The 21,036-nt window shown below is 40.6% G+C and overlaps 7 protein-coding genes and 2 non-coding genes across 20 annotated transcripts; 4 read left to right on the top strand and 5 right to left on the bottom strand.

The window, feature by feature from the left end:
• Positions 1-329: 329 nt before the first annotated feature.
• Positions 330-980, top strand: LOC104758501 (uncharacterized). Its single transcript, XM_010481389.3, has one exon. It carries the CDS (start codon positions 436-438, stop codon positions 871-873), a length of 438 nt encoding a protein of 145 aa, XP_010479691.1. The 5' UTR covers positions 330-435; the 3' UTR covers positions 874-980.
• LOC104758492 (ribosomal RNA small subunit methyltransferase, chloroplastic) lies at positions 919-3,166 on the bottom strand. Its single transcript, XM_010481377.3, has 10 exons — positions 2,846-3,166; positions 2,573-2,722; positions 2,437-2,493; positions 2,259-2,357; positions 2,076-2,171; positions 1,901-1,985; positions 1,753-1,805; positions 1,584-1,667; positions 1,399-1,509; positions 919-1,282 (listed from the first exon to the last, which is right to left on the bottom strand). Exons 1-10 carry the CDS (start codon positions 3,056-3,058, stop codon positions 1,217-1,219), a joined length of 1,014 nt encoding a protein of 337 aa, XP_010479679.1. The 5' UTR covers positions 3,059-3,166; the 3' UTR covers positions 919-1,216.
• A 25-nt stretch (positions 3,167-3,191) lies between these two features.
• On the top strand, positions 3,192-3,264 carry TRNAV-UAC (transfer RNA valine (anticodon UAC)). The gene has a single exon. It is a non-coding gene; the product is annotated as a tRNA-Val (tRNA).
• A 74-nt stretch (positions 3,265-3,338) lies between these two features.
• On the bottom strand, positions 3,339-6,641 carry LOC104778514 (flap endonuclease GEN-like 1). The gene is made up of 7 exons (XM_087507515.1): positions 5,719-6,641; positions 5,329-5,505; positions 5,026-5,196; positions 4,763-4,944; positions 4,320-4,681; positions 3,770-4,236; positions 3,339-3,679 (listed from the first exon to the last, which is right to left on the bottom strand). Exons 1-7 carry the CDS (start codon positions 5,911-5,913, stop codon positions 3,428-3,430), a joined length of 1,806 nt encoding a protein of 601 aa, XP_087363641.1. The 5' UTR covers positions 5,914-6,641; the 3' UTR covers positions 3,339-3,427.
• Positions 6,133-6,205, bottom strand: TRNAK-CUU (transfer RNA lysine (anticodon CUU)). Its single transcript has one exon. It is a non-coding gene; the product is annotated as a tRNA-Lys (tRNA).
• A 443-nt stretch (positions 6,642-7,084) lies between the features above and the next one.
• On the top strand, positions 7,085-10,393 carry LOC104738604 (subtilisin-like protease SBT1.1). 2 transcript variants are annotated; one of them, XM_087507503.1, is made up of 3 exons: positions 7,085-8,030; positions 8,500-9,882; positions 10,223-10,393. In XM_087507503.1, the coding sequence occupies exons 1-3, from the start codon at positions 7,315-7,317 to the stop codon at positions 10,260-10,262; spliced, it is 2,139 nt and encodes a 712-aa protein (XP_087363629.1). In that variant the 5' UTR covers positions 7,085-7,314; the 3' UTR covers positions 10,263-10,393. The 2 variants fall into 2 exon arrangements, with proteins under 2 accessions (XP_087363629.1, XP_010457066.2); XM_010458764.3 differs by lacking the exon at positions 10,223-10,393 and having other exon boundaries at positions 7,220-8,030; positions 8,500-10,216.
• Positions 10,394-10,449: 56 nt separating this feature from the next.
• Positions 10,450-13,161, bottom strand: LOC104778513 (ATPase GET3A). 3 transcript variants are annotated; one of them, XM_087507505.1, is made up of 8 exons: positions 12,756-13,128; positions 12,067-12,191; positions 11,823-11,973; positions 11,612-11,722; positions 11,283-11,421; positions 11,075-11,190; positions 10,757-10,952; positions 10,450-10,638 (listed from the first exon to the last, which is right to left on the bottom strand). In XM_087507505.1, the coding sequence occupies exons 1-7, from the start codon at positions 13,008-13,010 to the stop codon at positions 10,788-10,790; spliced, it is 1,062 nt and encodes a 353-aa protein (XP_087363631.1). In that variant the 5' UTR covers positions 13,011-13,128; the 3' UTR covers positions 10,450-10,638; positions 10,757-10,787. The 3 variants fall into 3 exon arrangements, with proteins under 3 accessions (XP_087363631.1, XP_087363630.1, XP_087363634.1); XM_087507504.1 differs by having other exon boundaries at positions 10,450-10,952; positions 12,756-13,161; XM_087507508.1 differs by lacking the exon at positions 12,067-12,191 and having other exon boundaries at positions 10,450-10,952; positions 12,756-12,966.
• A 154-nt stretch (positions 13,162-13,315) lies between these two features.
• Positions 13,316-16,701, bottom strand: LOC104758454 (SPX domain-containing membrane protein At4g22990-like). 5 transcript variants are annotated; one of them, XM_087494868.1, is made up of 10 exons: positions 16,571-16,701; positions 16,246-16,331; positions 16,041-16,167; positions 15,564-15,866; positions 15,351-15,455; positions 14,791-15,242; positions 14,417-14,700; positions 14,159-14,328; positions 13,878-14,068; positions 13,316-13,770 (listed from the first exon to the last, which is right to left on the bottom strand). In XM_087494868.1, the coding sequence occupies exons 2-10, from the start codon at positions 16,296-16,298 to the stop codon at positions 13,398-13,400; spliced, it is 2,058 nt and encodes a 685-aa protein (XP_087350994.1). In that variant the 5' UTR covers positions 16,299-16,331; positions 16,571-16,701; the 3' UTR covers positions 13,316-13,397. The 5 variants fall into 5 exon arrangements, with proteins under 5 accessions (XP_087350994.1, XP_087350998.1, XP_019097042.2 ...); XM_087494872.1 differs by having other exon boundaries at positions 13,316-13,766; positions 16,571-16,686; XM_019241497.2 differs by having other exon boundaries at positions 16,426-16,649.
• A 603-nt stretch (positions 16,702-17,304) lies between these two features.
• Positions 17,305-20,982, top strand: LOC104758435 (ribosomal lysine N-methyltransferase set10). 5 transcript variants are annotated; one of them, XM_087497353.1, is made up of 16 exons: positions 17,305-17,519; positions 17,612-17,711; positions 17,821-17,995; positions 18,081-18,186; positions 18,334-18,416; positions 18,518-18,544; positions 18,645-18,790; positions 18,900-18,995; positions 19,125-19,205; positions 19,340-19,401; positions 19,598-19,654; positions 19,810-19,881; positions 19,951-20,199; positions 20,369-20,484; positions 20,592-20,675; positions 20,750-20,982. In XM_087497353.1, exons 1-16 carry the CDS (start codon positions 17,466-17,468, stop codon positions 20,889-20,891), a joined length of 1,650 nt encoding a protein of 549 aa, XP_087353479.1. In that variant the 5' UTR covers positions 17,305-17,465; the 3' UTR covers positions 20,892-20,982. The 5 variants fall into 5 exon arrangements, with proteins under 5 accessions (XP_087353479.1, XP_010479619.1, XP_010479610.1 ...); XM_010481317.3 differs by having other exon boundaries at positions 20,747-20,982; XM_010481308.3 differs by having other exon boundaries at positions 17,803-17,995.
• The last annotated feature ends 54 nt before the right edge of the window (positions 20,983-21,036 follow it).

Raw genomic sequence — 21,036 nt, 5'->3', positions numbered from 1 at the left:
GTTCGTTGTAAAGAAAAGAAGAAAGTGTACATGCAATGTGAATGGTTAGCTAAATCCATAAAGTCATAAACACATATTCATAGCCTCGGAGGAGTTATTACGAAAGACCATCTAGTAAATAGTAATAGTACTTGAAAGACCATATGGTTATGTTAGTACCCTTGTCAACAAGGAATATATAATACAAACCTCGAGTAATATTAGTAGTAGTTAGTAGTAGTCTTCTTAAAGCCCAATTTAAGAATTTAAGGCCCAAAATAAATCACAAATTAGTTAGTAGTAGTCTTTTTTAAAGCCCAATTTAAGAATTAAATGCCCAAAAAGAAATCACAAAACACAACAGATTGATTGATTAATTTACACATTTGTCAGTCTCTTCTCCCTCTGTCCTCCTCCTCCAAATTGAGAAGAAATAGACAGCGAGACTGTAAGAACATGGCGGCAAGTATAGAGCAAGTAGCTGAGCTAATATCGTCGCTGGAGCAAGCGACTCTAATGGCACAGCAAATCGGAACCACTTCTGAACAGAACCAGCTCCTCCAAATCTCCTCCTCTCTCCACCTAGCCCACCAACGCCTCTCCGTCTTCCTAGCCGATAAATCTCTCTCCTCCGTCGAGCCGATGCAACTAGGGGAAGAAGAGAATGAGCTGGCGGCGGAAGAGGAGAGGGATTCGGCGGTGGAGAAGGTTGGGGAGAAGATGAGAGAGTGCTTCATCAGGAACAAGAGAGTCAAGCGGCCACTGTCTCCGTCGTCGGCCGTGGTGGAGACTTCAGCTACGGAAGAGAGGAGTGCCCGTGATTATGGGTTTGATTTCGACCCACACGCCACCAAGTTGAGAGCTTTGGATCTTATCTACCAGTTTCATGGATGATCATCATCTGACTCTCTGTAGATTTTAGATTTTTATTAAATTCTCTTTGTAAAAAAAGACTAAACTTTTGTGATTGTAAATAAAGACTACTGTTATGGGATTACAAATCTACAATTTCATCATCATACACAGAACATTCTACAAGAACAAACAATATTAGGTCTGTGTTCTACTAACTTCCGGATTCCTCTGTTTGTATAAAAAGATTGGTCATATACGTCTTTCTGGATTATAGTAGTGTCATCTGCATCAATGGCGTCACTTCCTCATGTCGCCTGTCATTGTTCTGTTTTCAGATGACGCCAACAAACCATGGATACTTATGGTCCTTCTCGGTTTGGTCTTATTCCCTGGCGATTACATTATGCAACTTGACAAAGTCATCCAAGGTAAGCTCTTCAGGCCTTGACTGCAATGTAGTTGAAAGAAGGAAAATTTATGATTAAAGGTTTTGAGTATTGATGCCAGTTTCATGTCAACTGCTGCTCGAGGCTCATATAAGTCATCATCAGAGAGATTACTCACAGTGACTGGAAGACCAGCAACTCCAAGAGCTTTTTCGATCTCGGGAGATGACGATATATGCTGGAGGGACTTTCTCAACATTTTTCTTTTCCCATTGAATGCAGAATTCACCTGTTGTGGAATTTGATTCAGATGTTTTGATGTTAATAATTTAAGTAGGTAGTTTGAAAAGAGTTTTAGCCTACCAAAGAGAAGAAACTTTTGGTGGAGGAAACATCAGGATAGTCCCTTGGATGCTTCAGCTTGAATGTTACAACAGCAGCGTCAACCTGTACAGAGCACAAAAATGAGAAGCAGTCATTTTCTGTAATGGTTGCTATAGTTAGTTATGAAGAAAGTTTGGAGATTCAAAACCTTGGGCTGAGGGAAAAAGTTCTCCCTAGGAACCCTGAAAATGTATTCCGGTTCTTGAAACAAACAAAAGAAAGTTACAAAGTTTCTTAGCCGCAACTACATTGACGATTTGCAACATCTGGAAGAGCGAATATCATGGAACAAGTACCTGAATAGAAGTTGATCAAAATGTTGATGGGTCGGTATTCAGATGTTCGCAATGCTGGTTCTACCAATCGCAAAGCTGCCTCGTCCTAAAGATTTGGCATAAGAAAAAACTTGTCACAAAAGAATATAGCATTTGGAATAATCATTTGAAACGAGGAGAAGTTCTTCTGTTTAACCTGGAGTAAGAGAACAACTTTGGAGAAGATATCACCCATAGGAAGTAGAAGCTTGACGACATCAGTACTTATATTGAAAGGTAAGTTGGAAACAACCTGCACTCGTATATAATTCTATTCCGTGTAAACAAATTAATCAAGATAGATGTGATCAAAGTGACCACAAAAGAGAATCTGTGTTACCTTTGCAAGAGTAGGATCTGTATCTAACAAGCTTCTACTCTCTAAAATGGAGAGCATGTGAGAGCGGATGTGGGACTTGACGAAATCCTCTTGCAAAACCTAGACAAGAACCCCATTTGATCAGATACTCATACAGAAGCATCCAGGAGGTGTAAACAACACACAAGATGATAGGTACCGTGAACTTGTCAGAAGCTGCAAATCGTTTGCTGACCAAAGCCACCATATGAGGATCCTAAAGATGAAGTTGCAAAAAAATCAGAATCTAACAGTTTCCTATGATAGCATATGGGGGGAGGTCTGTAGTAACAAACCTTCTCGATGGCAAGAACTGTAGCACCTAAATTGATAAGGACATTGGTTAAAGATCCAGTCCCAGGACCAATCTCTAACACGAAATCACCTTCTTTTACATCAGCCGCCGAGGCTAGCTGGTCGTTGATATCAGAATTCAACATGTAATGCTGTGACACAAACACAAACACTCTAGTTAAAACGCAATGGGCACAAACAAGGTGTTCGACCATATGTTTCAACAAAACAATAGCAGAGATGTAATGTGTCTTAGGGGAGAGAATTGAGAGAACCTGGCCCAGGGATTTTCTGGGAAAGCGACCACGAGAATTGAGAGATTTGAGGGTTGAGTGGTAATCATCTGGGCTGCTCTTGGCGCGTGTCAGGAACATAGCCGAGCCCCGCCGTGAGATTTCCCCCGACGGAAGCTTTGACGAGGAATTGTCTATCCATGACGGCGAGAGAGAGTTGCAGTTAGGGAGTGTTGATGTTATTACCACATTCATAATTTCCGATAAGACCCAAACACTCCCTTTTGCTCTCCGATAAAAATCAGTTCTGAAATGCGCCGTTTTTTTGCAATCCGAAGAAAAATAAAAAGTAACGATATTTGTAGTTTCTATACAAATAATAGCATCTGGTGCTGTGGTGTAGTGGTTATCACGTTTGCCTTACACGCAAAAGGTCTCCAGTTCGATCCTGGGCAGCACTATTTCCTTTTTATTATTATCTTCTTTTAACAAGAAAAAACGTAAACACACCAAAAAAAAACTCGATTCCCTGAGCTGCACTAAAATCTTTGTCTTTTTTAAATGCCAAATTCTTTCATATACAGACCTAAAAATTGGGTTTACTAACTCAGAATCAAGAATGTTCTAACCAAACAAAAGACGACGCCTTACAGACTTTGAAAGGTTACTACTACTAGTGGAAGTTGCCTGTCTCTTCTTTTCCGCTGAAGAAGAAGCTCTTGAGCTCCCTCCTGCGTCTATACTTTTTTGAGCTGCTGCTTTTGCTTTCGTTGATCGGTAGAAATCAGTGATGCTTCTCTGCACACCCATTGTTGTTGTTGCTCTTGGTGTTGCTGTTTCTTCCGAAACATTCTTCTTTGTCAACTCTCGTAGTTTCTGACAGTTGAACAATAAACTAGTCAAGGCCAAGGGAACAAAAGGCAACCCACAGAGAAAGAGAGAGAGAGAGAGCCAACTTATTATTACCTTCTCACGTAGAAACTGCTCTGTTTCATCAGGGAAAGCACACTGAACAAGTCCTATGCATTCATCAGTTAGCAAGAAGCAGTCACCATTATCATCTTGCACCTGAGGTTCATTTAAACCATCTAACGGATCACCAGACTCTTCATCTTCGACCACTTCTTCTTCCACTATAACAATTTCTCGGTCGCCGTGAGTAAAACCACTTGTAGATATGAGTTTTCTCCACCTTATCACAAAGAACTGATGCCCATATCTAGTCTTTATGCACTTGATTGAATGGAATTCATATTTGTCACATAACAAAGCGTTTTCTGTGTTGTTTCTTGCCCGTTCTCTTAGATAAATGGTCGACAACATTGGAAGCAACATTTTTCTAACATAAGACGGATCCCAATGCAGTTTGAAAACCAGGAAATCCACTAGCATTTCAGTATCAGGAGTTCCCCAAGACATTGAAGAGCCATCCTCTGCTTCAGAGGTACTTAACAGATTAGGCTTCAAAACAACATGTAATACGAACATGAAGTTATAAAGTCATTACATTACATACCTGTGAAACCATCGGATAGAAACAGTTCGATAATGCCTTTGTTGGGAAATTCTGGCCCTTGAGCAATCTTATCACAGACTTTGATCCACCAATTCTCGGTTTTCTTCTGTTCCTTTAAATCTCGATCCATGGAACATAAGGAGCATTCACATCTAAACCCCAATGGTTTTTTAATGCAGCCACTATCACAAACGCAATGCTCGCACGAGGACTTAAAATGAGTTCTCTTGCTGCCCAGGTGTCCACAACGGGAACAGTGAGAAGATCTTTTTTTCATCTCTGAGAGGGATTCTTCACCATCATCCACAGGTTTGGTTCCACCAAGAACTGCAGGTTTCAACCCTTTCCCGATGTCCTGCAACCTGCAAGAAAACATCTCATCACATTCAAGAAATGACCAGTCACCAAAAAGCAGAAACAGAAACCTTATATGATAATAATACCTTTCAAAAATCTCGTCTTCAGAAAACTCACGAACAATGCGAAGTGCATTCTCCACGCCGATCCCAAGAACACCGCCGGAATCATAGTCATTTCCAACCAATAGAGAAATGCCTATCAAGTGTTTTCGTTTCAGACCAAGGCCAGACTCGATATCTGACATATGGTAGCATTCAAATGGTTCCTGCACACAAAGAAACTAAGATGGTAAAGAGGCCATTCACAAGTGAGTCAGGCTAATACTAAGTTACAAAGGAAGAATTACTCTTGAATTAGGCTTGATGTCTTTGATGACACACTTAGCACCAAAGAGGAAAGCATCACTATCAGGAGTAATACAAGCATCCACATAACCTTCACTGTTTAACTGAGCACAGAGCGCTTCAGCCTCACCTTTAGCTTTCAGCACAGGAATACCGAGCAATTCGAGTAGCGCCTAGAGAAGAAGCAAAAAGTCATACAAGAAAATAATAATAATAATAATAATAATAATAATAATAATAATAATAATAATAATGTGAAACAAAACTAAGCCATCAAGGTTTCTTTCAAAAGAAATCCAACTTACCACACATTCCCCAACCCATTCACAAAAAAGTTTATTTCTCTCAACGGAGACGCCTTCTTTGATTGCAGGGAGATTCGAAGTATCAATTCCAGAAGACCGGAAAAACCTGGAGATCCTCGCCTGAGATTTCAAAGGTGATGGTGTTCCATCAACCACAAAAACCGGGTACGCTCCAAACTGCAAAACCCTAAACCGCATTATAATCATCTCGACAGAAGAAACCTAAAATTCGAAACCTAAAATTCAAAAAAAACCATAATTAACAGAAGAGAAAGAAAAAGCTAAGCCAAAAAAGGGATTTTGAGACGAAATTGGGAAATTCAAGAGAGCGAGAGCGAGAGAGAGAGAGAGAGAGAGAGAGAGGAGCAGAAATTCGAAGAAAAATGGAACCTTGGAGAAGAGGTTGATAGTGCGGAAGAAAGTGAGGCGGAGGTGAGGCTTAAGGGCAAAACCCTTAAGAGCGGTTTCATGCTGAACGATCCAGAAGGAGAGATCAACAGCGACGCGTTTGTTAGTGAGAAAATCAAAGCTTTGTTTCCGACCATAAGGTCTGAGCAAATCCCAGAACTTCCCTCCCACACCCATCAATTGGAGCGGAAGAAGACGACGAAACCCCAATCGCCGGGCGAGCAAAAGGGGGATGATGGGATTGAATTTCTCTCAATTTTTTCTTACCGTTATGGAGTGTGTTGGACTTGGACCCCCCTTGTGTTTATTGTGCCTAAGGCATCATAGCATCACATCACCCGCCACGATTATAGGCCCAACTATTATAAGCCCATTGAAACCCAAAAATATATAATGCGCCCACCGTGGGGCTCGAACCCACGACCACAAGGTTAAGAGCCTTGCGCTCTACCAACTGAGCTAGACGGGCTTTGTTGTTACATCCTAACTTCTAAATCATTTTATAGAAAGCATTTTTAATTGCCTTGCAGAAAAGCATTACAGTTACATAAATTAGAAATATATATTGGTAAATCCAAATGTTCAACAGTCAAGTATTGAAGTATGTATATGTAAATCTTAGTGTACATTATTATTAAGATCTAGCTAAGAAGAGGTCAAAGCACTAATTATATGGTGTGTTGTCCTTTTACTTAAAACAAAAAAAAGAGAGAGAGAGAGAGAGAGAGAGAGAGAGAGAGAGGTTACTGAAGAATTAAATTGGAAGATACGATGAATATATATCTGACTTTCGTAGGAGTGACGAGGAAAGTAGAAAACAATGGAAGTAGTTAAGCTTACGTGTGTTTCCAACTTGGCTTTGAAGCCAAGACAAATTAAGAGATTCTGATGATCAGTGAAAGTGTGAACAAGCAATGATTTGAACTATAGGTACGTAATATAGAGACAGAGGTCAGAGAGAATAAAAACTTAGATAGATCGATATGAGTAATATTAATAAGTCACGCCCCAATTATTGTTGCGTTGTCCCCTCATTTAATGTCACCTAACCGGCGGTGGAAGCTGCGTCTTCCGTCCTTCTAAACTACCACCTGTTTTCTTTACTTTTTTCTATGATCGATCAATATTTTTTGAAGTAATTTCATCTGGTACAATGTGAATTAATCATGTGAAATGGAATCGATTGCAAAACGAGTGAACACAAGTTACAAAATCTGCACAAAATGATGGATCCAGCAGAAACATGCAGAATCACCCCCCCAATTCTAAGGCTAGACTTATTCCTTACGCTTCACTCTCTGCTCGACAAGTATTCTTAATTGTCATCCCATCAAAGCTTTTGTAATTTGCTCATTTTTATTGGTAAAATAATATATATAAACCCACGGCCACGACTCCAAAAAAAAGCAACATTAAGTAACAGACGGGACCGCACAAGAACCACACAATAGCGACAGTTACAAACATCACATAATATTTACCTTTTTTTTTTTTTTTTTAATATTACTCTTTCTTTCTAGTCACATTTTCCTCAGCTCACAGCTCACAGTATTCACACGTCACCTACATCTTTCTTTTATGTGTTATATACCCCGAAATATGAGTCCTAAGAATCACAGGTTGTTGTTGTTGTTGTTACATCGCTTTCTTTTAATGCACTTCTTGTTTCCCTCTAACGACGACAACCGTCCGATGATGTTCTTCAGATCATTAATTTTCTTCTTTCTCATCTTCTTCTTCTTCACATCAAATGCTTCCTCCCTCAAACAAACCTACGTGATCCACACTGCAACAACCACTACTAAACACGTCGTTACTTCGCTTTTGGATTCACTCCAAACAGAGAATATTCACGACGATGATTTCTCTATCCCCGAGATTCACTATATTTACGAAAATGCCATGTCCGGCTTCTCCGCGACTCTCACCGACGACCAGCTCGAGACCGTGAAGAACACAAAAGGGTTTATCTCGGCTTATCCAGACGAGCTCTTATCTCTACACACGACATATTCCCACGAGTTTCTTGGTCTTGAATATGGGATCGGACTTTGGAACGAGACGAGCCTATCTTCGGACGTCATCATCGGCCTTGTGGACACAGGGATCTCGCCGGAGCACGTGAGCTTCCGAGACACGCACATGCCTCCGGTTCCATCTAGATGGAGAGGTTCGTGCGACCATGGCACAAACTTCTCTTCATCATCGTGTAACAAGAAGATCATCGGGGCTAGCGCGTTTTACAAAGGCTACGAATCCATCGTTGGAAAAATCAACGAAACTACTGATTTCAGGTTAGACGGTTAATGCTGATAGCACATTGTTAATTTATCCCCTAAAAGCTAACGGGAACAATGTGAAGTAAAATTCGAATTTGAATATCATGCATTGATGCATACCAAAAAAAAAAAAGAAAAAAGGATTTAGTTAAAAACGTTGATCACTAGCTCCATAACGTTAACCCGAACCGTTTGGATAACATAAAATTACCTTCCTCTAAACGATTGATGATGAGACTGGACAAAATTAGTGAATGCATCTTTCATTAGAAGTCCAAATGAGGCAATGATCTAGTAACTAAGAGTTTTTTTTTTTTTTTTAATTTATTTATCCGAAAATCTAAGCTATATGTATATATTCTTTAGTCAATTAACGAATTGTTTCCGATTAAGATCCAGGTCAATATACATGGTTCTCATTAGAAGTATGATCCGTATAACAAAAAAGAAGCGTGCCAATTATTTGGTTGCATTACATATATAGGTCGGCTCGAGACGCACAAGGACATGGGACGCATACAGCCTCGACTGCTGCCGGAGACATGGTCCCGAAAGCGAGTTATTTCGGGCAAGGCAGAGGTTTGGCTACGGGGATGAGGTTTACTTCGAGGATTGCTGCATACAAAGCTTGTTGGGCACTAGGATGTGCCAACACCGACGTAATCGCAGCCATTGATAAAGCGATTTCAGACGGTGTGGATGTGATCTCTCTGTCGCTAGGTGGGTCGTCACGACCGTTTTATGTCGACCCAATAGCGATCGCTGGGTTTGGCGCGATGCAGAAGAACATTTTCGTTTCTTGCTCTGCGGGTAATTCAGGTCCAAGTGCATCCACAGTGAGTAATGGAGCTCCGTGGTTGATGACTGTCGCTGCGAGTTACACGGACCGGACTTTTCCGGCAATTGTCCTGATCGGGAACCGTAAAAGGATAGTTGGATCATCCTTGTACAAAGGGAAAAGCTTAAAGAATCTGTCTTTATCGTTTAACACAACAGCTGGAGGAGGCAGAAGGGGAGGAGCCGAGTACTGCGTTCGGGACTCGCTCAAGAGAGAACTCGTCGAGGGTAAAATCGTCATTTGCTTAAGAGGAGCCAGCGGCAGAACGGCCAAAGGTGAGGAGGTGAAACGGAGCGGAGGAGCAGCGATGCTTCTGGTGAGCACAGAGGCCGAAGGTGAGGAGCTTCTAGCTGATCCTCACGTTTTACCGGCGGTCTCAATTGGTGCTTCCGACGGTAAAACCTTGCTGAGCTATCTCTCCGGCGCAGCGAACGCCACCGCGTCTCTTCGATTCAGAGGAACCGCGTACGGTGCAACCGCCCCGATCGTGGCCGCGTTCTCATCAAGAGGACCTAGCGTCGCCGGACCGGAAATTTCTAAACCGGACATAGCGGCTCCCGGTTTGAACATCCTCGCCGGTTGGTCGCCGTTCTCGGGACCTAGCCTCCTCAGATCCGATCCAAGACGGGTCCAATTCAATATCATCTCTGGAACCTCCATGGCTTGTCCACACGTCAGCGGAATCGCCGCTCTAATCAAGTCCGTCCACGGGGACTGGTCACCGGCGATGATAAAATCGGCAATCATGACGACGGCGAGGATCACCGACAACAGGAACCGACCGATCGGAGATATGGGGGTGGGACGTGATTCGGCGGCCACGGCGTTTGCGCTAGGAGCGGGACAGGTGGAGCCAACGAGAGCGGTAGATCCGGGGCTGGTATACGATACATCCACCGTCGATTATCTCAACTACTTGTGCAGCTTGAATTACACGAGCGAGAGGATACTCTTGTTCTCCGGCACGAGATACACGTGTCCTACTACTGGCGGCGTCGTTTTGAGCCCCGGCGATTTGAACTATCCCTCGTTCGCGGTCAACTTCGTCAATGGCGCCACAACGGCGAGATATAAGAGGACTGTGACGAACGTTGGGTCACCTGCTTGTGAGTATATGGCCCACGTTGAGGAACCCAGAGGTGTGAAGGTGAGAGTGGAGCCGCAAGTTCTCAAGTTTCAGAAGGTGAGAGAGAGGTTGAGTTATACGGTCACGTTTGTTCCAGAAGCTTCGACGAATTCGTCATCTTCTTCCTTTGGAGCTTTGGTTTGGATATGTGACAAGTACAAGGTCAGAAGCCCTATCGCCGTGACGTGGGAATAAGTTTCGTTTCTATTTTTATTTATCACTATTATTGTTATACCGATGAAGACCAAACTTATTGAACACAACAACTTGGTTTTGTAAGTAAATCAAAATTTATCTTTTAGATTACCCGCATTTTACTACTAGATTTGTTTGATCGTGGAAACATTGTTTTTGTCTGTTAAAAAGACCAGTCTCTATATACAGTAATTAAGACCCCTCAAGTTAATTCTGTCAGACAGCAGACCCATCAGCTTTTAATTATAAAATGCACCTAGTCTAAAACAAAATGATTTACGTATTGGTAAAGAGTACTATAGAGTCTATCTGCATGATTGATAATATGATTATTACAACTGAAATATAAATCCAATGCAAAACAAAACGTAAAAGATGATTCTGTCTGATCCTGGTCCCTATAAAGAGTCGTTGCCAGATGAAGAACTTAAAAGAGAGAAAAAGATTCAGTTTAAACTTTCCACCTATAAAATTGTTCAAATCATAATCAACAAGAAACCCAAATGAAAACCCAGATCTAGAAGACCGCCCATGTATAAAGCAAGTCAGTTCCGAGAGAATCTGGTGAAGAAAGAAACTTACCATCATCATAGGGAAGAACAAACCCTTTTCTTCAGCCACTCTTGATCCGTTCAAGTTCTTCTTCAGCTGTTTTCAACTGCAAACGCAATGTGTGTACTTTCCGCTCCAGATCTTCTACATTGCTTCTGCTAGTCGGAGGATGGTACGGCGTCAAGAACTTATGTGAAAACGCCTTTAACGCTTCAACCCCTGTCACCTGTCATCCAAACTTCCACATTCTTAAGATGCAAATTATATAAGTCCTTGGTTTCGTTTTCGTTTCGACCGCTTCAACTGTGTTCCTTCTCATCTATATTAACAAGTGTCATGCCTTCTTACCTCTTCAGGAAGCAGAGGAAGTTTTGTGATATTGAAATCATCGTATAGCATATAAAATTGATCAAGATACTTCTGTTGCATCCGCATCCTTGCTCTGAGCAACTTGGATTCCACATCTACATAAGAGACATGTGAGAACAATTGTTAAATTTGCATATAAAACAAGTTCGATACGAGACGAAAGACACAACTGCTAAAAAATAGGCACCTTCGTCGTCGTATAGTACTTGGTTGATGATAATGTTATGTGTGTCGATCTCAAACTTGGCGAGTTCCTGAACAAGTCTCTCTGTTTCATAGAGAGACAAGAACTCGGGGATGCAGACACAAACAAACGTTGTCATATCCTGCGTAAAAGAGCCACATGTGTCAATTTCTTATCTTAAAAAGCAGAGTTTGTCAAATATGTATCAGACTTTTCACTAACGCTGATGAATGCTATCAAATTCTATGCTACAGAGCAATGTCATGCATTTAAGAAAACAGCCAATGAGAATTGAAAATAGCATAGAACTTAAACAGTTGAGAAAATGTTACCGGGTCTTTGAATTGCCGATTTACTTGCTCAATCACTTCTTTCAAGCCCTCAAGTCTTCCCAACAGAGCATCCTCTCCAAACTCATCCTCTATGCCAAACATACGGCTCATCTGCATTAGCAACAAGTTGCATGAAAAAACAGCCAAAGAAGAAACCAAAGAGCAATATCAATGGACAAGCAAACTGCAATTCACAAGCTTATAGACATGCCTGAGTCATCAAGCCACCAAATCTACTCTTCAATGACATCAACTTGGAAAGTCCCTTTTCTAGTGTGGCTGGAAACTGTAACAGGCGGAGAGTATGTCCAGTTGGAGCAGTGTCAAACACAATAGTTGCATAATCCATTGTTTGCACCAACCTAAGGAATATAAACATGTCAGTGATAATACATCGTTAATGCGAGACAGACAACTATTAGAAGAACCAAATGGCTTGGAGTGTAATAAATTACTTCAACATCTCAGCAAAACTCATGGCCTCATCGATGCCAGGAATCGCATTAGCCAAATCAGAGAATAAACCATCCATGCCTTCTGGACCAGCCATGTCATCAGTTTCAACGGTAGGATCCACCTCCTGAGAAAAGCAAACACAAGATTCAGTCACTTCTAAGAGGTAAGGAGTGTGAGTAACATAGAAACAGACACACAAAAGAGCTTAAAGCGTAGAAGATTAGCCATGAACTCATCATCAAGCCTGTCTATTAGAGGCGATCCGGAACCACCAGAAAGAAACAGCAATTTTATAAAACCTCTGCTTGAATTTGGCATAACCAGTCTCGAATTTTACTATCTATATCTATCATGGCCAAAATTCAATTAGATATAAAAATTTCCTAACAAAGCTCTATTAGCCAGAAAGAAACCATACCAAGAGAATACAAATTGTTCTTATATCCAAATTCCAAACCTAATCCCCAAAATTAGAGTGGGGATATGCAAATTCCAAACCTCAACACTGTTGGGGATCAATCTCAATCAATCATAAAAATTGATCCAACAATCGAGCGAATTCAGATACGAAAACGCAGATTGAGATTGAAATTTGAATCAGAGAACCCTAATTCCACATAAGATCATATAACTCCACCACGATCTAGAAGAGGAAAAAAAATAAAAGAAAATAGGAGAAAGCTTTTACCATGGCAAAGAGATTAGAGAAACCTTGAACCAAAGTGGGGGATTTAGTGAAGCGCTGCTGAAACGCATCACTAAGGTTGTGAGCAGGGTCGGTGGAGATGATGAGAACGGAGGATCGAACACTGGCCAGACAAATTGCGAGAATCGAACTGCAAGTCGTCTTCCCGACACCTCCTTTACCTCCGACGAAAACCCATTTTAGTGACTCTTGGTCTAGAATGTTCCGTACTGTTGCCTCCGGCATATCCGCCGCCATTGTTAAAATTATTGATTGCTTCGTCCTTCTTCTCTCCGTCCGCCGCTACCAATCTAATTAATAGAGAGCTGCTGACTTGTTCGGCGTTGTTGTTTGTACATTATTTGCAATTGCAATTGCAATGCAAGAGGAGACTTAACCGACCCGGTTCACTTTGTTGGTTTTGTTGATATCTCTTTATCTGTTCCTTTGGTGGTTATGGTTTTTTACTTTTTTTTTAGTGCAATATATTCGGTTTAAATCGGTTTATAGAGAACCATGTTATAAAATCAGCCCCCAAACCCAATTATACAAATCCGATCCCGTTGCAAAAGAAGATATTTTAACTTGGTCGGTTAATTACTTATTTACACACCTCATCTTTAACCGTAGGTAGATAAGACTTGTTTAGTAAAGCGAGTTGTAAGTAACAGCGGTTGCAACAATGGAAGAGATGCAGATTAGAAACGAGGGAAGCAAAGTAACATTCAAGAGCCACTTCTCCGGTAAGTATCCTGAAACTGTTATGGTCCCGTCCGCTATGACCCGAGCAAGCGTACCAGCTTCTGTTGATAGTAAACCTCCGTTGAATGTTCCTCGGGACAGCCTCGATGACATTACCCTCGATAGGAGCGATAAGTTCACGCCTTCAAGCACTTCTGCGGATACAAAAGTGATGAATGCAGAGGCGACGTACTGAGGAACCGAGTACGGCACAATGATGTGGAAGCTGAGGAGAATGCCAATGCACAACATCATCTCTGATGCTAGCAGAACCTGCCTGGAAATAAGTCTTTAATTTGCAAAATGAAACCTTATGGTATGCAGACAGTACTTTTTTGTAGATTGTAACTAATGAATTAGAATCATATTGTGAAGTGGTTCTACCTTTCTTCAAACATGTTGCTGAAGTGGTGTCCGACTATAACGTTAACTGGAAGCACCGTTAGGCCGAGGCAAGCAAGAAAGATTGCAACTGCGTTGGTTTGCCAGGAAAAGTAATAACTAGTGATGACGCTGCTTTCAGCTACCAAGATCTCCATCGCATATTTGAGCATGAAGTAGACAAATAGCTGAACCTGGAGATCCACCATTGTGTTCTTTGTTCAACATATGGCTAGCTATTGGTTAAATTAGAAAATTAAACTTAGACTCAACTCATTTCATACTTTTACTGAAGGTGGAAGCAACCGGTATGCTGAGATAATTGAATTTACTGGCTTTCGGTCTTCTTCACAATTCTCATCCTCATAAATGGTCTTTTGTTTAGCTTCACATTTCAAGAGCAAAGGCGCCGCAATATTTTCATCCAAAGTACCTAAACTTGAAGTTGAAGGCCCTGCATATATATTTATATATGCAAAGTCAGAACGAACACTTAATTTTATGGTTGACAATGGAATCAACATATCGAAAATTCTGATTACCTTTCTGTGGCACAACATCCTCTCTCTCAGGTTCTTTAAAGTATATCCATAACAAGAGCAAGAATACCAGCCACGCCGACGCCATGAACCAACCCGGTAATGTATTCTCGTTGAAGGTGAGATTGCAAATCTTGAAGTTAGTTTGAAATAAGCAGGCAAGGGCTGGACCACATGCCATTCCTAGCGCACTTGCACTAACAAATCCAGCAGAAGCCTTCATTCTAAGCTTGAGTGGCACACAGTCACTTATATAACGCCTATTTATTACCCTTGCAGAGCCTAACCTGAGGTAAAACAGATCATATACTGTACAAATCAATCACTGTGTTAACATAGGCAGAGTAGTAAATGCGCTGGTATTGCTTGAAACTTACCCACAGAAGAGGCGACCGAGCAGAATAAGTACAATAGAGTTCATATCATAGGCCAAGGCGTAAAATGCGTTGCCAAAGATAAGAACAATGCTGCTAAACAAAAGCGGCTTAAGATAAGATCTGTTTGACCATGCACTGAAATAGATTGAAGAAAACAGTTGAGCAACTGCCATGGAGCCAATCACCACACCGCAAACAGTTGCTGCAGCTCCAAGGCTAAGCGAGTAACTATCCGCCGTAGGGACTACGATGTAGGTGTTGACCATATACAGAAAAGCGTTAACCAAATTCAGGAACAGGGACAGAAAATGAAATTTTTCCTCAGCAACAGGATCTTGTAGAGAAGGCGAGTCTTCCAATATGATTAACGCATGTTTCCCGAGGAACTCCAGAAAGCTTGTCGAGTTTGATAGCTTCCTGACAGCAGCATTGATAGAATCAACCATAGCATCCTGCAGTACATGTATTCTTAAATTACTAGTCACAACAAAATAACTTGTTGTCAGCTGCAGAAAGACAAAAACTGATTAGGCATGCGAAGAGATGTTTTGTATGATAACCGGGTTAGATAAAACAGATTGGTCATATATTGAAGTATGGATCCCTTGGTGGTCCTGAAGTGCTGCAAGATTGCGAGAAACAGACCCAGCAACAGCTCCAACACCCTGCATATATATATTGCAAGGAGAAGTTAAACAGGAGCATTTAGTTTAGGTGTCATACTACATGCATGTAGAAGAAAAAAGAAGAAAGTGAGGTAAAGACATGGTTACCACTTGCTTGAAGACTTGTTGTAGCTGAGAGTAAGGGTGATTTGAACGAGTTCTGACGTAGTAGTCTGTGAATTTGTAGTAAAAATGCTTATCAATTTTCTTCAGGATCTTACGGATACCAATGGCGTTCATCTCAAGGAAACAGAGTAGCCGCAACAGATCATGTCCTACTTGTCTGTATCCTTGTTCAAGCTCGCATATGTTGTTTTGCTGAAAAACTGCATTGCGTTGTTGTCCAAGAGATGATAATCTGTGTCCGAGCAGTCCTTGTTGTTCCAGAAGAAACAAGACAACCTTTTCAATCTAATTAACCAAAAAAAAAAAAACCAATAATTCAGGCATAAGTCAACTAGGCAAGAGTACTTTTTGTATGGCACATAAGTAGATGAATGACATGAAAAAAAAACCTTTTGGGGGGGAAATAAGTTGATTCTCAATGAGAAATATTTCTAAGGTTCTCCTATATATATATGTTACCTGATTATCCATAATTCTACAGAAACCCTTGAGCACAGAACTATGATCTTGGGTACCAACATCATCATCAACTTGCGGCTTAAATTGGTTCACCTTCTTCTTTATAAATTTGTAGTCGATATAATATCTGCAGAAACAGAGACGCATTTTAGGCATGCATTTATGTAAAATAAAATTAATATTCAAATTGTAAACAAAATATTACTCTTTCCATTCTTGAATCTGGCTTTCTTTCAACCTCTTCCCAAAGGCAACCATCTTACCGGAGCTTTGACTACAAAAGATTTACACCTACGACATAATCAAATTAGGAATCAATCAACTATATATCAAAATAAAATTGCAAGAGTACATATATTTTTGTCGAACAGTTAGTTAAAGTAACCTGGGAAGCTAGAGAGAAAGGAAGATAATTTGAATTGTTTCTCTACTTGCGTGGAACTCGTACGTCCTCATACCATGTCATTCAAAATTGGTAAAAAAGAACTTATATACAAATGCATGAGTTTCAACGGTTAAAAATCCGTTACCGTATATTATCGATGATAAACCGCGTGACCGACCGTATCGAAACAATATTTTCTTACTATCGAATTATGAAATTAGTGTGATCAGTATTATCTCTCATCTAAATATCTGATGCTTTGGAAATTCATATTCCTTGTACAATATCAATATATATATATATATATAGGTCAAGGTCAGTGTGGCTTTGGCTTTACACAGCCACGTGATTTTTCCAGTTTGGTTGAAAAAGGGACCGTTTTAGCACCTACTGTATGTATATTCTTAAAAAAAGAAATACTAAACACCAACGACATGCATTTCCACAATTTATCATATATAAAGAGAAAAATTCTGGGGATATTCCAAGCAATAGGTTAAGGTAGAGCAACACGTATATATATGATGAGTAAACCAAATGTGGCGTTTAGTGAGAACTTGGTAAGCACGTGAGTCAGTGCTTAACGAGTCGGCAGTATTCACATTCGCATCCCAATGTTATTGGAGCGCAAAAAATAAACAAACGATCGTATATATTAAGCAAAATTAAAGCACCTTTTGTTAACTATGAATGTAGCAAACTACAGTATATATTTATTAAAGGTATATTCCTAGAATAACCCACTCTCGGCTTAACCTAATCTTTCAACATTTTCTACATCTCTACAAACCGTTACATTATAAAACCAAATAAAATAATTTCACAAAAAAAAGAAAGGAAAAAAAAAGAAGAAGAAGGTGCAAGTGCAACAAGCCCAGTGGGTGTGGGGTGGATACAAAAGCCCACAGAGACAGAAGTCAACAGCGACGTCGTTTAGTTGTTAGTCCCCGATAAGGACGATTGAGAAAAAAAGAACCCTCTGCCCGGTTTGACCGTTCCCTTAAACCCGTCTCCCGGCGTGTTGATCTTCGCCGGAAGATATGGCGATTTCAGAAGAAGAAGCGAAACTCGAAAGGTTCCTAGAATGGCTTCAGGTTAGAGATTCCCCCTCCCCTGTTTTCTTAGTGTTATTTTCAGTCGTTTTTGTATCTCATCGATCGATCTTTGCTTGATTTTTGAATTTCAGGTGAATGGAGCTGAATTAAGAGGCTGCAACATCAAATATTCTGACTCCCGAAAAGGATTTGGCATATTCGCCTCAAGCTCCTCCACTCAAGCTTCCGATGGTACTATCTCTATCTATTAGTTTCTCTCATTTGGCTATATATGGAACATTGAGTTAATCGCTTCTGTATATGTACACTCCTCTGAGTTCAGCTTTTTGGAAAATGTCAGATGTCTTGCTTGTTGTGCCGCTTGATTTGGCCATTACCCCTATGAGAGTTCTTCAAGACCCTCTCCTCGGCCCAGAGTGTCAGAAAATGTTCCAACAAGGACAAGTCGATGACCGGTTTCTCATGATTTTGTTCCTCACTCTCGAGCGTCTTCGAATCAATTCTTCCTGGAAGCCGTAATTTTGTATCTCTTAACCGACATGAGTTGTTTAAGGGGATTCATCTCTACTGTCTATAAAAATGATATGATATACATTATAGGTATCTTGATATGCTCCCTACTCGATTTGGCAATCCTCTTTGGTTTTCTGATGTTGACATCCTCGAGCTCAAGGGGACAAACTTGTATCACGCAACCGAGTTACAGGTGCCAATCTTTTAACATTTTAATTTCCCCTATATCATCCTACAAATACATAGCTGCCACTTTTTCTCCTTTCACTGTTTAACCCAATTATTTGGAGCATGTCCATCGTGATTTCATTTTTCGTTTCATCTGTACTTTCCTTTTCAGAAGAAGAAGTTGATGTCGCTTTACCATGAGAAGGTGGAACCCCTGGTGAAACAGCTTCTTATTTTGGATGGTGATTCCCAAAGGTTTACATACCTCACATATTTACTTACGCCTACCTAGTATTATAGATTAGTATATTCTTGTGCCGGAGACCAATCATATTTTGTTTTGTCTTTTGGTGCAGCGAGGTCTCCTCTGAACACTTCCTCTGGTATGTTGGCTACTGGTGTTATCTCTTGTTAGTAGAACCAGAGTTTTATGTGTTGTAAAGGGCTGCTGAGTGATCTTGAGACCTTTTTCATTTACGCCAGGGCAAATTCTGTATTCTGGAGTCGTGCCTTGAACATTCCTCTTCCACATTCTTTCGTGTTTCCACAAAGCCAGGAGGATGTCGGGGAATACCTATCAACAAGTCATACCCCTGAAACGGACCAAGTTAGTTCTAATGTGGAAAAAGGCAAGTCATTTAAAGTCACTTTGCTGAATTCTGTGTGAAATGCCTTTTCTTTTATCCTTCTCTCCTGTAATTAAAACTTCATGAGTTTTTTTCATTTTCTGATGTGTAGATATTCAGGCTCAAGTCCCTGGCGCTACATCTCTCGGACCCGGCGATACTGTGTGGGTTGAGGGACTTGTTCCTGGCATTGACTTTTGCAACCATGGTATGCCAATTTTTTATTATAAAGAAACTTAAAAAGAGGCTCTTTACTCTGTTGCATAATGTTGATATGGTTAATGAGTATATATCCTAGTGTCATTTGTTATGATATACTATAGTTATGGTTGTATAGATTTGAAGCCTGCGGCGACTTGGGAAGTTGATGGGACCGGATTGGTATCTAGTGTTCCTTTCTCCATGTACCTTCTCTCGGGTTAGTTAAAAATTTGATTGTGTTACCTCTCACTTTCTACAAATATCTATCAAACTATGGAACAATCCAGTTACTCACTTCTTTTGGATATGTAATGTGGAAAACTGAGTGCCACAATTCTGTAAATTGAACAGTTGCACAACAGTGTATCCCAAACAAGGAGGTCTCGATCAGCTATGGTAACAAAGGAAATGAGGTAAGACCTTTTGCAGTTCCTGGCAGCTTCAATGAAAACTTAAATTGAGTGGTCCTCTTCCAGTCAAATATTTTGTTTTGTTTGATTGATTATCTTGTATTACGATCTATAGGTTTTCGAGTGGTGGACATGTGTATTTGCGAATTATCACATCTTAGCCTTTGTTTGAGTGATGTGCCTTCTTTGTTGTATGCAGGAGCTTCTTTACCTGTATGGATTTGTGATAGAGAATAATCCAGATGATTATCTCATGGTAATATTTGCTTCCCCTTTGAAGAGTTCCTTAATTTTCAACCAGTAATGTATTTGTGAGGATGTTGACGAGAAACATAACTTTCAAGAGAAAGAGGATACTCGTCAATTGTGTTTTCACGTCGGTTGTTAGGAATGACCTTGGATTTATTCTAGGTTCATTATCCTGTTGAGGCGATTCCGAGTATCCCTTTTTCTGATACCAAAGGGCAGCTTCTTGAAGCTCAGGTTAGCATTGTACATTTTATTTTGATTTGATAATGTACCTGTCGAACTCTGGAAATTCTCGTAATGCAGAAAGCTCAACTCCGGTGCCTCCTGCCAAAATCGGCCTTGAATCATGGGTTCTTCCCACAGACCACATCAAAAATTAGAGAAAGTGATGAGAAGGAAACAGTGAGATACTGTAGTTTCAGTTGGTCTGGGCAGCGTAAGATGCCCTCATATATGAACAAACTAGTTTTCCCAGAAGATTTTATGACTGGCTTAAGGACCATTGCCATGCAAGAAGAAGAGATTTACAAGGTCTCAGCTATGCTTGAAGAGGTATGATCACCTTTTTTCTTTCTTCTGGCATCTTTTCAACTTAAACACATATCCTACACGAAAGATCCATTGCTTAAAGTAGTGAGTTGGGAAACGATGACAGAATCAGATAAACATCCATAGTTTGTATTTCACTCGATATTGAGACACAATTATTATTTTCGAGAAGCTTGTAGAGTCGAGACCAGACGAGCAACCTTCTGAAACTGAGGTCAGGATGGCCATATGGGAAGCATGCGGGGATTCTGGAGCTTTCCAGTTACTTGTGGATCTCCTTAATGCAAAGTATGCAATTGAATTTGTTACCCGTGACTTGATATTAAGAGCTAAGTAAGATGTTTGTCAGAGAAGAAAGTTACAGTCCTCCATGCGTTTTTTCCTTTTCTTGACAGGATGATGAAGCTGGAAGAGAATTCGGGCACTGAAGAACAAGATGCTAGGCTCCTTGAGGAGGCATGCTGCGATGAAGAGCCGAGGTACAATGTCCAAAATCTCTGGACATGGTTTAGCTTTGGGTATAATATTTTTGAAATATGTGTTGTGATAGTAGGGACTGGGATGGGAGAAGGATGAGCAGAAACAAGTGGTCAAGTGTAGTGTACCGTAGAGGACAGAAGCAGCTCACAAGACTGTTCTTGAAGGAGGCAGAGCATGCCCTTCACTTAGCACTCTCCTCCTCTGACCACCATTAATGACTAAATCTTACTATTATCACAATATATAAAAAGGGTTTTGTGACTGACTACTCTCATTATAATATAAAAAGCCTTTTTGTTATTGTAATCCGAATATACTACATAGTCCTGGGCAATCGGGTACCCAATCGGGTTTCGGTTC

This window comes from Camelina sativa, chromosome 3 (genome assembly GCF_030686135.1).
Source record: "Camelina sativa cultivar CO46 ecotype springtype chromosome 3, ASM3068613v1".
In the NCBI taxonomy this organism is placed as follows: domain Eukaryota; kingdom Viridiplantae; phylum Streptophyta; class Magnoliopsida; order Brassicales; family Brassicaceae; genus Camelina; species Camelina sativa.
This window is presented reverse-complemented; position numbering and strand designations above follow the sequence as displayed.

What these genes read in the sequence shown, in the direction of transcription:
- LOC104758501 (XM_010481389.3), top strand. Translation starts at nt 436, where the DNA reads ATGGCGGCAAGTATAGAGCAAGTAGCTGAGCTAATATCGTCGCTGGAG.
- LOC104758492 (XM_010481377.3), bottom strand. Translation starts at nt 3,058, where the DNA reads ATGAATGTGGTAATAACATCAACACTCCCTAACTGCAACTCTCTCTCG. An exon ending in CCAGAAAATCCCTGGGCCAG is followed by an intron (nt 2,723 to 2,845) that starts GTTCTCTCAATT and finishes TTTGTGTCACAG; the next exon opens with CATTACATGTTGAATTCTGA. An exon ending in ACTTTTTCCCTCAGCCCAAG is followed by an intron (nt 1,668 to 1,752) that starts GTTTTGAATCTC and finishes TGCTCTGTACAG; the next exon opens with GTTGACGCTGCTGTTGTAAC.
- LOC104778514 (XM_087507515.1), bottom strand. Translation starts at nt 5,913, where the DNA reads ATGGGTGTGGGAGGGAAGTTCTGGGATTTGCTCAGACCTTATGGTCGG. An exon ending in AATGGGTTGGGGAATGTGTG is followed by an intron (nt 5,197 to 5,328) that starts GTAAGTTGGATT and finishes CTTCTTCTCTAG; the next exon opens with GCGCTACTCGAATTGCTCGG. An exon ending in GAAGACGAGATTTTTGAAAG is followed by an intron (nt 4,682 to 4,762) that starts GTATTATTATCA and finishes GTTTTCTTGCAG; the next exon opens with GTTGCAGGACATCGGGAAAG.
- LOC104738604 (XM_010458764.3), top strand. Translation starts at nt 7,315, where the DNA reads ATGTGTTATATACCCCGAAATATGAGTCCTAAGAATCACAGGTTGTTG. An exon ending in AACGAAACTACTGATTTCAG is followed by an intron (nt 8,031 to 8,499) that starts GTTAGACGGTTA and finishes TTACATATATAG; the next exon opens with GTCGGCTCGAGACGCACAAG.
- LOC104778513 (XM_087507504.1), bottom strand. Translation starts at nt 13,010, where the DNA reads ATGGCGGCGGATATGCCGGAGGCAACAGTACGGAACATTCTAGACCAA. An exon ending in TTGGTGGCTTGATGACTCAG is followed by an intron (nt 11,723 to 11,822) that starts GCATGTCTATAA and finishes TTGCTAATGCAG; the next exon opens with ATGAGCCGTATGTTTGGCAT. An exon ending in ATCGGCAATTCAAAGACCCG is followed by an intron (nt 11,422 to 11,611) that starts GTAACATTTTCT and finishes TCTTTTACGCAG; the next exon opens with GATATGACAACGTTTGTTTG.
- LOC104758454 (XM_087494868.1), bottom strand. Translation starts at nt 16,298, where the DNA reads ATGGTTGCCTTTGGGAAGAGGTTGAAAGAAAGCCAGATTCAAGAATGG. An exon ending in AACAAGTCTTCAAGCAAGTG is followed by an intron (nt 15,456 to 15,563) that starts GTAACCATGTCT and finishes ATATATATGCAG; the next exon opens with GGTGTTGGAGCTGTTGCTGG. An exon ending in CTCGGTCGCCTCTTCTGTGG is followed by an intron (nt 14,701 to 14,790) that starts GTAAGTTTCAAG and finishes GTTTTACCTCAG; the next exon opens with GTTAGGCTCTGCAAGGGTAA.
- LOC104758435 (XM_010481300.3), top strand. Translation starts at nt 17,466, where the DNA reads ATGGCGATTTCAGAAGAAGAAGCGAAACTCGAAAGGTTCCTAGAATGG. An exon ending in ATCAATTCTTCCTGGAAGCC is followed by an intron (nt 17,996 to 18,080) that starts GTAATTTTGTAT and finishes TATACATTATAG; the next exon opens with GTATCTTGATATGCTCCCTA. An exon ending in CTCCATGTACCTTCTCTCGG is followed by an intron (nt 19,206 to 19,339) that starts GTTAGTTAAAAA and finishes TAAATTGAACAG; the next exon opens with TTGCACAACAGTGTATCCCA.